A 12500-nucleotide genomic window follows, 5' to 3' on the forward strand; every position below is an offset into this window, starting at 1 on the left:
TATGAACAACCACCACTATTACAACTACTGCTGTTACTACTTCTACTCCTGTTACTAGTACTGCTACTACTACTACTATTACTACTTCTACTACTACTGCTGTTGCTACTACTACTACTACTACTACTACTACTACTACTACTACTACTACTACTACTACTACTCTACTACTTTTTTTTCTATGTTAAGGCCTATAGCGCCGGTAGGCATACTTGAAGAGTATGGGAAGCGCTGTCAGGCTTCCACCCATTAGCGGTGCAGGCAATCTTATTTATAGTGGTACCCAAATTAGGCTTATATCACCACACAAGCGCATCTTTGCTCTATGGCAATTGCACCTCCACATAGAACCTGGATATCATAGTGAAATGTAGGTAACTTTAAACCGCTCGACGAAAGACAGTGTCCAGACAGCACAGGGTGGGATTCCAGCCCACGCATAGACATCTGCACGATCCCACACTCACCACCTTATCCACTACGCCACCGTCTCTCAACTACTACAACTACAACCTCTACTACTACTATGGTTACCACGGCATGCACTTCACCGCGCACAGTTAGGAAAAGTGAATTAAGTGAAAAGTAGCTTGAGTAATTATTACATTGGCATTGCATCACAGAGACAGTCTACAACAATAATGAAAAAATGGTCAATTTACTCCTTATAGGCTTATGTTAACCAAATAATTTCCCATGAGAGAGTGCACACTGGCCCGGTCCCGGAGCAGGTAGTGCACACTGGGCTGGCGCCCCAGCAGGGAGTGCACACTGGTCTGGCGTCCAGCAGGTAGTGCACACTGGCCTGGCGCCCCAGCAGGGAGTGCACACTGAACTGGCGTCCAGCAGGTAGTGCACACTGGCCCGGCGCCCCAGCAGGGAGTGCACACTGGACCGGCACCCCAGCAGGGAGTGCACAATGGCCCGGCGCCCCAGCAGGGAGTGCACACTGGCCCGGCGCTCCAGCAGGAAGTGTACACTGGACCGGCACCCCAGCAGGGAGTGCACACTGGCCCAGCGCCCCAGCAGGGAGTGCACACTGGCCCGGCGCCCCAGCAAAGAGTGCACACTGGCCCGGCGCCCCAGCAAGGAGTGCACACTGGCCCGGCGCCCCAGCAGGGAGTGCACACTGGCCTGGCGCCCCAGCAGGAGTGCACCTGGCCCGGCGCCCTGCAGGGAGTGCACACTGGCACGGTGCCCCAGCAGGGAGTGCACACTGGCCCGGCGCCCCAGCAAAGAGTGCACACTGGCCCGGCGCCCCAGCAGGGAGTGCACACTGGCCCGGCGCCCCAGCAGGGAGTGCACACTGGCCTGGCGCCCCAGCAGGGAGTGCACCCTGGCCCGGCGCCCCTGCAGGGAGTGCACACTGGCACGGTGCCCCAGCAGGGAGTGCACACTGGCCCAGCGCCCCAGCAGGGAGTGCACACTGGCCTGGCGCCCCAGCAGGGAGTGCACATTGGTCACTGGCTGCACCAGTCAACCAAGGCAACTCTTTCACAAAGCCACAAATAAAGATAAGTTTTGCTATAACAAGAAAAAAAGCTAAGCAAATCAGCACATCATTGACTTGAATGACAAGCGAGCGCTGTGGTGATCGTTCAGAAAACAGAGAGAGCGGCTTCCTTACACCCTCGTGACTGCAGTGCACGTTGCCTACACCACCGTGGCGTAAATGTGTGATTCACTGTGTTCAGGAGCCTCCGTGAGCCTGTTAGGGGAACAAACACCGCTTGGGAGAAGCACGGTCACGATCGTACACGGGTAAGTGAGGCCACACGCTGCATTCAGGCATCACGTCATCGTAGATGGGCTCCTCTGAGTCCCGTGTAGGCTGCGGCACCACCACTCGGCGTTCTGAGAGGTCAGGTATGACTGTGGTGCTCGTCTTGGTCTGGGACGAGTCCCTGGCCAGCAGTGAGCTGCAGGTGGGGCCTGAGAGCTGCAGGCTGGGGCTGGAACCTTTCCTTATTTGCTGCAAGAAGTTACGCTGATTGAACATACCAACAGACAAGAACACAAACAGGAAACAAAGTGAAAGAAAAATGGAATGAAAGAAGAGATGGAGGAGGCAAGGAACATCCACAGCTGGATTATGAAGACAGGACACAATGAAACACACACACACACACACACACACACACACACACACACACACACACACACACACACACACACACACACACACACACACACACACACACACACACAAACACACACACACAGTGAATTTACGAGCTTCTGGCCTTGGTACTTTTCTAACACTTTATAAAAGAATAACTTTAAACTTCTGTTATTAATTGAGCATCCCTATGCTAATGTAAATTGCTATTTTAACATTTCAGTGTCACTAGTAGCATACTGATAAGTCATTTCTTTTCACTGCTATCATTATTATCAATCGTATTATTATTATCAGTATTATCATTATTATCATAATTACTAATATTACTTTTACTACTATTATTATTATTATTATTATTATTATTATTATTATCATTATTATTATTATTATTGTTATCATTATTATTATTGTACTCTCGTTATCATCATGCATCATCATAATCACTATGATCATCGTCATCATTATTACTACCATAAATACTATCATTATCAATATTGTTATTGCACAATACTCACATGATGCCAAACGCCTCTTCCGACAGACCACCACCACTACCACCACCACCACCTCCGCCACCATCAATGCCACCAACAACATTCCTAACATGAAACTGCAGGGTAGTGGAGTGGGTGTGCTGGGTGGAGGTTCCATGCAAGGAGGCAATGAATCTGGCCAATTACGGTTGATAGGAAAGTTTGCTCCACAGTTAAAGGGTGAATATTCTCTCCAACTGGAATTGCCATGAGCCAACAAGGTGAGGCTGTACAGTTCCGGCGGGGAAGTGTTGAACTGGCAGCCCTTCCAGCATTCACTAGACATAAACCTCAGTACAAACCCGAAACGAGAATTATTTAGCCATGTCCCCATGGTAAATTTCCACCACTCATCGTTCTGGAAGCATCTATCGACAGGGAACCAGGCAGTGTGGTGTGTGCCATCATTTCCCACCACCACAAAATGCACGTTTTCAATATCACTTCCAGGCTTCACGTACCACCCGGTTTCAAAACTTGAAGGGAATTTAATGTCTTCGGTGAAGACGACTTGTGTTACTCCTTCCTTCACTACTACGTCAGCGGGGCAGTCCGAAGCCAGAGTGGTGTTTGGTGATCCTTCAAGATTCAGGACCACCAGCAACAGCACCATCAACAGCAACGGCGGTGGCGGCGTGATCCTCGCCATGACTGTTTGTGTGTGTGTGTGTGTGTGTGTCTATATGTAAGCAAGGAGGGCAGGAGGATGAAATTAGAAATCGGGATATCCTCTCAGTGATGCAGTGATGTCACAAGGCATTGGTGAGGGACACAGCTGGTTCATACATGTGTGTGCACTTGTCTGTTTATTTGTTCACTGCTCTCATTGGGAGAAGGTGCCATAAGATGTACTGTGAGGCAGAAGGAAACAGCGCGGATATAAATTCATTCTGGTCTCTCCCATTCTTCTCCAGTTCCTTATCTCCATCTCCTGTTCTTCCTTTCCATCATCTTTCTCTCCGTCCACCTCCTTTTCACTTCAACCAGCTCCTCCCTTATCTCAGGCAACACTGAACTACTTCCCTTCTCTACACTGAACACTTGTGTAGTTCTTCTTTAAAGATGTCAGCTGGAAACTTCATAAGTCAAATGTCTGTCTCTTCTTCACCCACACCATCGCTATGCATCACTCTCTATTGATTACCAACCATATTCAGTCAATCCTACTGATGCAAGATTTAACTAGTATTTCCACACCTCCATCACTTTCACTTCTAAAGTCTCGATATCTCTTCCTGTTTGTTTCCCCTCCTTCCTGCAACTTAAAGTACTTCAGGAGAGAACAGTATCACTCCCTTGGAGCTCAATTGTTGTGTGCATCTAGAAGGCTCCATCTTTCCTATTTTTGGTTGCCAGAAGTCAGTGGAATCGCTCCGTCAATCCTGTAGTGGATCATATCAGTCACCCAGTGCACGCATTCCATGTGTTCTGTTGTGCCTGACACATGTTCTCACGACACTACTAAGACAGACTATTATAAACTCGTTTCTTTCTTTTATATACTTTTCTATATATATTACAATTACCATATTCACTTATATACGCTGTACACACATGCAATTTCTTATATTTCAATGCTTTCTACACTGACAACTCACAAGTACACACAAGATACATATACACTTTTGCATATCAATCATATCACTCATCACATCATGAAATAAAAAAAAATGAAAAACTTACGGTTTTTAATAAACTATAATATAGACTCGGTCTAGCCACCGCACTACAAACACGTGTCCTGCGCTCTGTCCTTTAGCCACCTCTGTGTGGATTTTTTGTACGCCCATCAGCCTTAGGTATTAGTCAAATAAAGTTAGGTTTCCCATTGCCCCGTGCTTTTAGCTTTGCCTTTTCACTGTCCTCTCCTTAGCGGCAACAGAAGGTGTCTGTTGCCAGGTTGTCAGATTGTCTTTCCTCTCACACCTACGGAGGATCCGCCTCAGTGAGCGTGCTTTTGGGGTGAATTAACACCGTCCGGCCCCCTTAGAGTGGTTTGGCAGGACAATCTGACATTAGGTAACTCCTCCCTGACCACCTCCCACTTGTGTCCCGCTCCCCTCCTGCAGGAGGGGGGTGTACCCCCCTCCATGCCTGACGGACCTTCCTGCCTCCCCGTAAGGGAGGAGGACACTGATCGACGACCCCGACTGCCAGACTGTCTATTGACCCTCTAAAGCGACGTATGTGACTCTACATTCCAAGACGAACACCCGCCTGTCTACTGTTAATTCTTTTATAATAAAGAAGGTCATTGACTGTAACATAGGAAATGTCGTTAATGTGAAAAAACTTGCTAGTGGTGATCTACTTGTTCAGACACTTAACGTAAATCAAGTTAAATCATTGTTGAAGCTCCGGTTCATTCATGACATCGAGATCGAGGCTTCGATTCCAGTGTCCATGAACTCGTGTCGGGGAGTCGCTTCCCACCGCGATTTTGTGGATATGGAACCGACCGAGATCGTCGATTGCATGACTGATCAGGATGTCATTGAGGCTCGGAAAATTACTAAAATGGTTGACGGTACAAGAAGGAGCACAGCATCAGTCATTCTCACCTTCAGTGCTGCTAAGTTGCCAGAGAGGATTCATGTAGGGTACGAGTCGGTTCCCGTTCGTCCCTACATTCCGAATCCTCTCCGTTGTTTCAAGTGCCAGCTTTATGGTCACCATGGTAACGCTTGTCGGTCTTCCCACGCTTACTGCGGTAGATGCGCAGGAGAGGGCCACTCTGTGGACCAGTGCACATCCTTGGTAGAGAAGTGCCGTAATTGTGAAGGTGCTCACTCCACTTTTTCACGCGATTGTCCCGCGTGGAAAGTGGAGAAAGAGGTCTGCACGGTTAAGGCTACTGAAGGATCTCTTACTATGAAGCAAGGATGCGAGTGAAGCAGACGCAGGCCGCGCCTGCTTCAAACGTCTCCTACGCTTCAACAGTAAGGGCTCCACCTAAGATGTGTACTGTTGCCATCCAGACTGACCTCAGCGATCTGCTGCCTACTCCATCTACCACCACTGCTTCCCCTTCAACCTCTGCCTCATCATCTGCTAAAACTACTACTACTACTACTAAAATCTCTACTCCTATAACTTCCTCTGCTCCATACCTGTCTGCTATTTCTCGTACTCCCAGTAAGGGTGAGAAGACAAACAAGTTTAATAAATTAAATTTAACAAAACTTGAACGTCGCCGCCCTTCTCATGTCGTCGCCGCTCCCGCGCCGTCGAGGAGGGGATCACACGCTCGCTCCCTCTCGACCAGCTCCGGGGAGCTAACAAATGATGAAACAATGGATGTCACCATTAGTAAGGGCCGGGAGAGATCCCCTGGCAGCGCCGCTGAGCGCAAAAGGACTAAGAAAAACGGCCGCCACCACAACTCTTAAGCCATAATGTTCAAGGTGTTACAGTGGAACTGTAGAAGTATTCGGAATAAAGATCCATATTTGTCACTTTTAGTAAACATACACACTCAGGCCCCAGCAGGCGTTGTGAAGGCGCCTGCCGCGCCTGTGGGTCTGCTCGTGTGCAGGAGGAAGGAAGAGGAAAAAGAGGAGGAAGATGAATGGACAAGGGAGAGTAAACGAGGGAGAGGAAGTGAGGAAAAACAGTTACCAGGGAAAAGAGGGAACACAGAGCAAATTTCCATTATAATCCATTATCTATTTCAAGAAACATGCTGCTCTCTCTCGCTCTCTCTCTCTCTCTCTCTCTCTCTCTCTCTCTCTCTCTCTCTCTCTCTCTCCACCTACACACACGGTGAAGGGGAGGTGAGGAGAAGGGAGAGTGGGAAAGGGCAGGGAGGGAAGGAGTGTTCACGTCACGTTGCATATAATTACTTGCTGTTCGCCAGACAAGCTTCAGTGTCACCGGAGAGAGTTTTCTTGTTTAGTCTTTTCGCTTTTCACCTCCACTCCCTCATTACCTGCCGGCGGGGCTCCATTCACCGGCTCTGCTCTCCGCGTGTTTACCCTTCCTAGTCAGCCTCGCCTATGCCTCCCCTGCTCACTCCCCTCCTGCTCCTGCTCCTCTTTCCACCACTGCTTTATCTTAATTCATCCAGGCTGTGTCTACTTTGCTTTCACATCTGTCTCTCTTATCATCATCTTTTCTCTCTTTTCTTTGTGTGTGTGTGGAGGAACAGTCTTCTCACTCACTATCTCATAATTTCTTCAATTATTACTGTCTCATTTTTTTCCTTCCATTCTTCTCATTCTTCTATTTTCTCACGTATTGGCTTTTCACTTGTTTCTTTCCTGTTTAGAATTATTACAGTTTTTTTTTTTTATTTACTATTTATTCGTTGATTGATTTCTTTTTTTCTCTCGTTCGGCCACTTTTATTCTGGGTTCTGTTTACTTTATATTTTTCTTCATTCTTGTCCATTCTATCCAGGTTTTTCTACTGGTGTTCCTCCTCTCACTATTCCTTCCGTTCCCCACACACCTTGGCACACCGCATATCCAACACGGCTCCATCACAATAACAACCATTACGCCATGCACCGAACTCTTTGCCGCCCCCACACACGGACCAAACCAAGACGAACAACAACAACATGACACTAAAGAACACTGAACAGGTTCAATTAACCCTCTCACCTCCTCGGTCAACATTCTCTCTCTCTCTCTCTCTCTCTCTCTCTCTCTCTCTCTCTCTCTCTCTCTCTCTCCTGATACACAGTCATAAAGCCAGCACCAACGAGACACCAAAGTCAAGGGAGAGACCTAACATCTTCCTATTAAAATATTTCATTCTTTAGAGAAAGCGATGTAAATTTACCGAAAATATTATGTGTACCTGTTACACACGTCAAGATGCCATCAACAACAACTGCTCAGAAACTGACAGAAGCATCCATCCGTTTTTGCTCCTTACATTTTTCCTTCCAATATCATCGACAAATATTCCAATAATCTTCTCTCCACAACACCTCCACATTTCAGTGCAACCTTCCCTCCATCCTGTCTTCCTTCCTTCCAGCGCTACATGCAGCACCATCTTCCTGGATGAAATTCATGGTATCGGCCTCCTGTCCATCATCCATCTCATCACTTGGCCTCACCGCTGCCCCTCACCCCAGCACACCTGCCTCGCGCAAGTCTAATGAAGATACTGTCTGTGCTGTGCCAGGAAGTGACTCGCAACCTTGAAATACATAAGTAGAGAGACTACGTCGTTATATTCTTCATATTTTCTCTTTTTTTCTTATTTTCCTTCCTCCTCTTTCCTCTGTCTCTCAACACTGATCAGAAAAAAGATGTACCGCTCTCGGCGGTGACATCACTGCACCGGCGCACGCCGCGTTCCGGTGACACCTGTGGGAAGGCTGAGGCCGCGGGACAGGACTGAAAGAGGCGGGGTTAAGAGCTGAAAGCTCTCGAATGTTGGCAATGATTAGAGTGACGGAAAAAAAATCATAAAAGGAGGAAAAGGGAGGAGGAGGAGGAGGAGGAGGAGGAGGAGGAGGAGGAGGAGGAGGAGGAGGAGGAGGAGGAAGCCGAGCAATTACAATAAAACAACACTGCTATCAAAAATCCTGCAATAAGACGTTTAAATGGCAGAGAAAATGAAGGAGGAGGAGGAGGAGGAAAGTGGAATCAAAAGACTGCAAAGGGATGACCAAGGTGGTGACTTATTACCTCGTGAATTCCTACACACACACACACACACACACACACACACACACACACACACACACACACACACACACACACACACACACACACACACACACACACACACCAGCAGTCCCATTGAAGCAGGGGCGCAGTCAGCGGTCATCAAGTGATAGCGCGTGGCGCGATGACCCTGGCAGGAATGAGGGCAAGGCACGCACAGGAATGAAGCAATTACCGCCCACTGATGCGCCGCACAGGGAGGGCAAGCGAGAAGCAAGGCGAGGGTAGGTGACCACGAGGGTGAGTACGAGAGGAGTGAATTGCAATTTGAATGTGTCAATGTGGAGAAGCTTATGTTAGGAATCTTAGCGTCAGTAAACACGAAGGGGATTACACAGTCTTGTCTCTCCACCTTGTGCAAATTCCCTGCATTACTGGCAGCTTTTTGCTCCTTCCTGTGATTTGAACTTTCTTAAGGACTAGAATTACGACGCCTCAGGAAGTGAGTTCACCTGATTTTTTTATTTTTCTTAGGTGAACACATGTAATGCTTGCTGAGCTTCTCGAGTCCTTGCATAAAGAAACATTCAGCTCATACTCTGATGACAAAACGACACGTGTAGGTTTATTTTATTTCTTTTTGCTCTCTCTCTCTCTCTCTCTCTCTCTCTCTCTCTCTCTCTCTCTCTCTCTCTCTCTCTCTCTCTCTCTCTCTCTCTCTTTATATTCTCTCCTGTGTCTCTCTCTCTTCTTCCCTCCTTCCTCCCATATTTCACCGGCCTCGCTGTTTTCCTCTCACCACTCAATCTCTCTCTCTCTCTCTCTCTCTCTCTCTCTCTCTCTCTCTCCTCTCTCTCTCTCTCTCTCTCTCTCTCTCTCCTCTCTCTCTCTCTCTCTCTCTCTCTCTCTCTCTCTCTCTCTCTCTCTCTCTCTCTCTCTCTCTCTCTCTCTCTCTCTCTCTCTCTCTCTCTCTCTCTCTCTCTCTCTCTCTCTCTCTCTCTCTCTTGTCCGCCGCGTCCCCTGTTCTGCAGCCCAAGACAACCATCCATCATCTCAGTGCTGTGTTGCGTGTCTCTCCCATCATGCACTCTTGTTCCCTGCTCCATGTCGAGTTAACTTTTGGAAATACACACACACACACACACACACACACACACACACACACACACACACACACACACACATTTCTTTTGGTATGTAAGTACACTGATTCACTGAGCGAGAATGAACAAAAATGTTCAGTAAGCTTGGGGACCAACTGCCTTGAGTCTCAATTATTGGTTTGGGGACCAACTGACTTGCTGATCACCTGTCTAGAGTATTAATTGACTTGTGGACCAGATGACCTGAGTATCAATTGATTAGGGAGCAATTGACTGTAAACCTCTATCTTCAGTCTCTTTCTCGTCGCTACAATGCTGCACCTCTTGCTATCTTCTATCACTGATTTCATGACAACTGTCCTCCTGATCTTGTTCACTGCATGCCTCCCGTCCTTCCTCCTGCCTCGCTGTACAAGACTTATTTCTTTCTCTCATCCTTATTCTGTCCACCTCTCTAATAAAAGAAATGATCGTATTTACATTTCTTCATATTTGTTTTCTGAATTTCCTAACTGCTTCTGCATTTTTACCTTCCTTTCACATGAACTCTTTCAATAGGGAAGTTTGCAGACATTTATCCAGCAACTTTCGTAGATTCTCTTGACATTTCTTTTAGAATTATGAACTCCGTTTTTTTTTTTTTCTTTTCAATTTGGTTGCCCTTGGTTGGTGCCCCTTCTACATAACTAAGAAAATAAACAACTGAGGAGATTTGCCTTCGCGATGCTGCATGAGGAGAGACAGCAGCTAGTGTTGCGTAACGCGTGGAGCTCTGGGGCCGGTGTGTTAGTGTGCCTCTATATACTGATACTGTATATCATGTGTAAAAGTGTCCTAAGGAAGGTATTGCATTTCACCGCTCCAGTTGGGAAAGAAATATATATAGGTACGTGTGCATCAGGTAAAAACTGCAGCAACATTTATAACTCTCGTCCAAGCTTCGTGACAACAACAATGTACCGATACGCAATTCTGTTTGTGTGTTCACTCCACGAAATAAAAACACCGAGACTAAACTGTTCTTATAAATAATACAAACTGCCAATCTTTTATTCAAGGGCACCAACAACGAACAACAACACTGTGGCTGACTAGTGGCGCGTCTCGGTGCATTGAAGGGCCGTGGAGATTCATTGTTACACAAAGGCACATGATTATCTCTGTTCAGGAAGAAAAATCAATGAAACGCACCAACATCCACAAACCGAAGAGTTTGGTCCCTCATTGTTTATTTAGACTTTTTGAATTTGTATAAATATACCAATGTAAAATTGAACATCATCAAACTTTAATTATCACCAAAAAAATTCATTCCTCAGCTAGAGAAAACACATGTACTCCTGTTGGTGGCACGACACCACAACAGCAGCGGCAGCGACAGCGGTAACGACAGCTTCAACGACAGCGGCGGTAGAGACGGCGGTGGTGTTGGCGGCGGCGGTGGCAGCGGCGCCAGTAGCGGCTATGGCATCAGTGGCAACAGCAGAAGCAGCAGCAGCCGCACATTGGCCTGTTCTCTTTTTCAGGAGAAAATTCGTCTAATAATTGAGGAAACTCTCCAAACGGAGTCAATATTGTACTTCCAGTAAAGCCAGACTTTGTATTCTTCTTTATGAACGTTGTGTTGCAGCGAATGTGTGTTTATTCGACAAAGCATTGTTTACTGTGAAAAAGGCGATGAAAATGTTGACAGACTACAAATTGCATACTTCCTTTGTTAAAACAGCTTGCTGAAGACTAAAATTATGAAGGTTCCTTACATGAGCATTTTGTTGTTTTCTTTTCCACAGAATTCAGTAGCATTGTATTTTTTTTTTCAGTTGCATTTATTTATTCACACACTGATTTCCTCGTTTCTTGGTGCCTCTTGCCCCCTGTGGTCGCGGCAGTTTCTTGTAAGTTACTTGACTTTATTTAAACCTCTTCCACATTTTTTTTTCTGCATCTGCTTAATGAAACAAACGAATTTAAATGGCACGGGACACTTTTCTGCTGGACGCCCTCAGTCATCATCAGAGCGTCAGCACCACTCGGGTATTGAACTGACTAAAGTTGAAAACGACACAAAAAATTTGTGAATTAACGACTCGGGCCTCTTCCGGGTATCACTTTGTAGTCCTGTCCTCGCAGCTGCCTTGTATGGATGTGACATGAGTGTGACGGTGGCTGCAGCTGTGGCTGTGGATGTGAGTGAGAGTGTAAAAGGCTGCGTTGCCTCTTTTCATCGATCCATGAACGTCAACGAGGGAGATACCGTATGCTAATGTTAATGATAATGATGCCGGTGAGGTTGACAGTCCATTAATCACTAATAGCATAACTACATCATTATACTATGTGCTCATCATCAAATTATTACCTCGCCTTCAGCCCAGCCGTCTTATGCCAGGCGCCCTTGAAGCCCATCCATGGTCCAGTCAAAAGTCACCGTCACCACATTTGCAAAACACAATAATTTCCTTTCCCAATCATGTACTACTGTACTGCAATTACCTCTCACGCTCAGTGCACACAACAAACATGGTGCAGGCAAACACACGCCTTGCTGCATTGTATTTTCATGTATTTACCAATGTTTGGGTTCAGTTCAGGACGATGGCTAGATGCTCCCTCTTTTCCTGCACCGGCTACTACATTTTTTTCTTTTTATGTTGTGGCCTATAGCACCTGTAGGTTATACTAGAAGGGTATGGGGAAGAGCTGTTCAGCTTCCACCCATTACTGCCTCAGGCAATTTCATTTATAGTGATACCCATATTAGGGCCCATATCACCACCCAAGGGCATCTTTGGTGTAACCACCTAAAACCTGGGTGTCTTGGTGACATGTAGGTAACTTTAAACCACTCGACAAGTACATAGTGGGTTTCGAACTTACGCGTGAACCTCTGCCCGATCCCACGCTCACCACCTTATCTACTAGGTCACTGTCTCCTTTCCTGGTAAGACTCAACTCTATTATGTATTAATTTAAGAAACGCATAGATCGTCAGTCAGTACAACACGATCTATAATAAGAGGTCCAATTTGGGCAAAGGCAAGGTACTGTATTGGTGTGTGGGATAAATAAAGAGTTTTGATGTTGCTGTACACAGATATCATCGACCTCTTCTGGACAG

At 46.5% G+C, this 12500-nt stretch overlaps 1 protein-coding gene across 1 annotated transcript; it reads right to left on the reverse strand.

Moving 5' to 3' along the window:
- Positions 1 to 1187: 1187 nt before the first annotated feature.
- Positions 1188 to 3282, reverse strand: LOC123517627. The gene is made up of 2 exons (XM_045277921.1): positions 2638 to 3282; positions 1188 to 1972 (listed from the first exon to the last, which is right to left on the reverse strand). Exons 1-2 carry the CDS (start codon positions 3266 to 3268, stop codon positions 1863 to 1865), a joined length of 741 nt encoding a protein of 246 aa, XP_045133856.1. The 5' UTR covers positions 3269 to 3282; the 3' UTR covers positions 1188 to 1862.
- Positions 3283 to 12500: the final 9218 nt, after the last annotated feature.

Source organism: Portunus trituberculatus, chromosome 42 (genome assembly GCF_017591435.1).
Source record: "Portunus trituberculatus isolate SZX2019 chromosome 42, ASM1759143v1, whole genome shotgun sequence".
NCBI classification, from domain to species: domain Eukaryota; kingdom Metazoa; phylum Arthropoda; class Malacostraca; order Decapoda; family Portunidae; genus Portunus; species Portunus trituberculatus.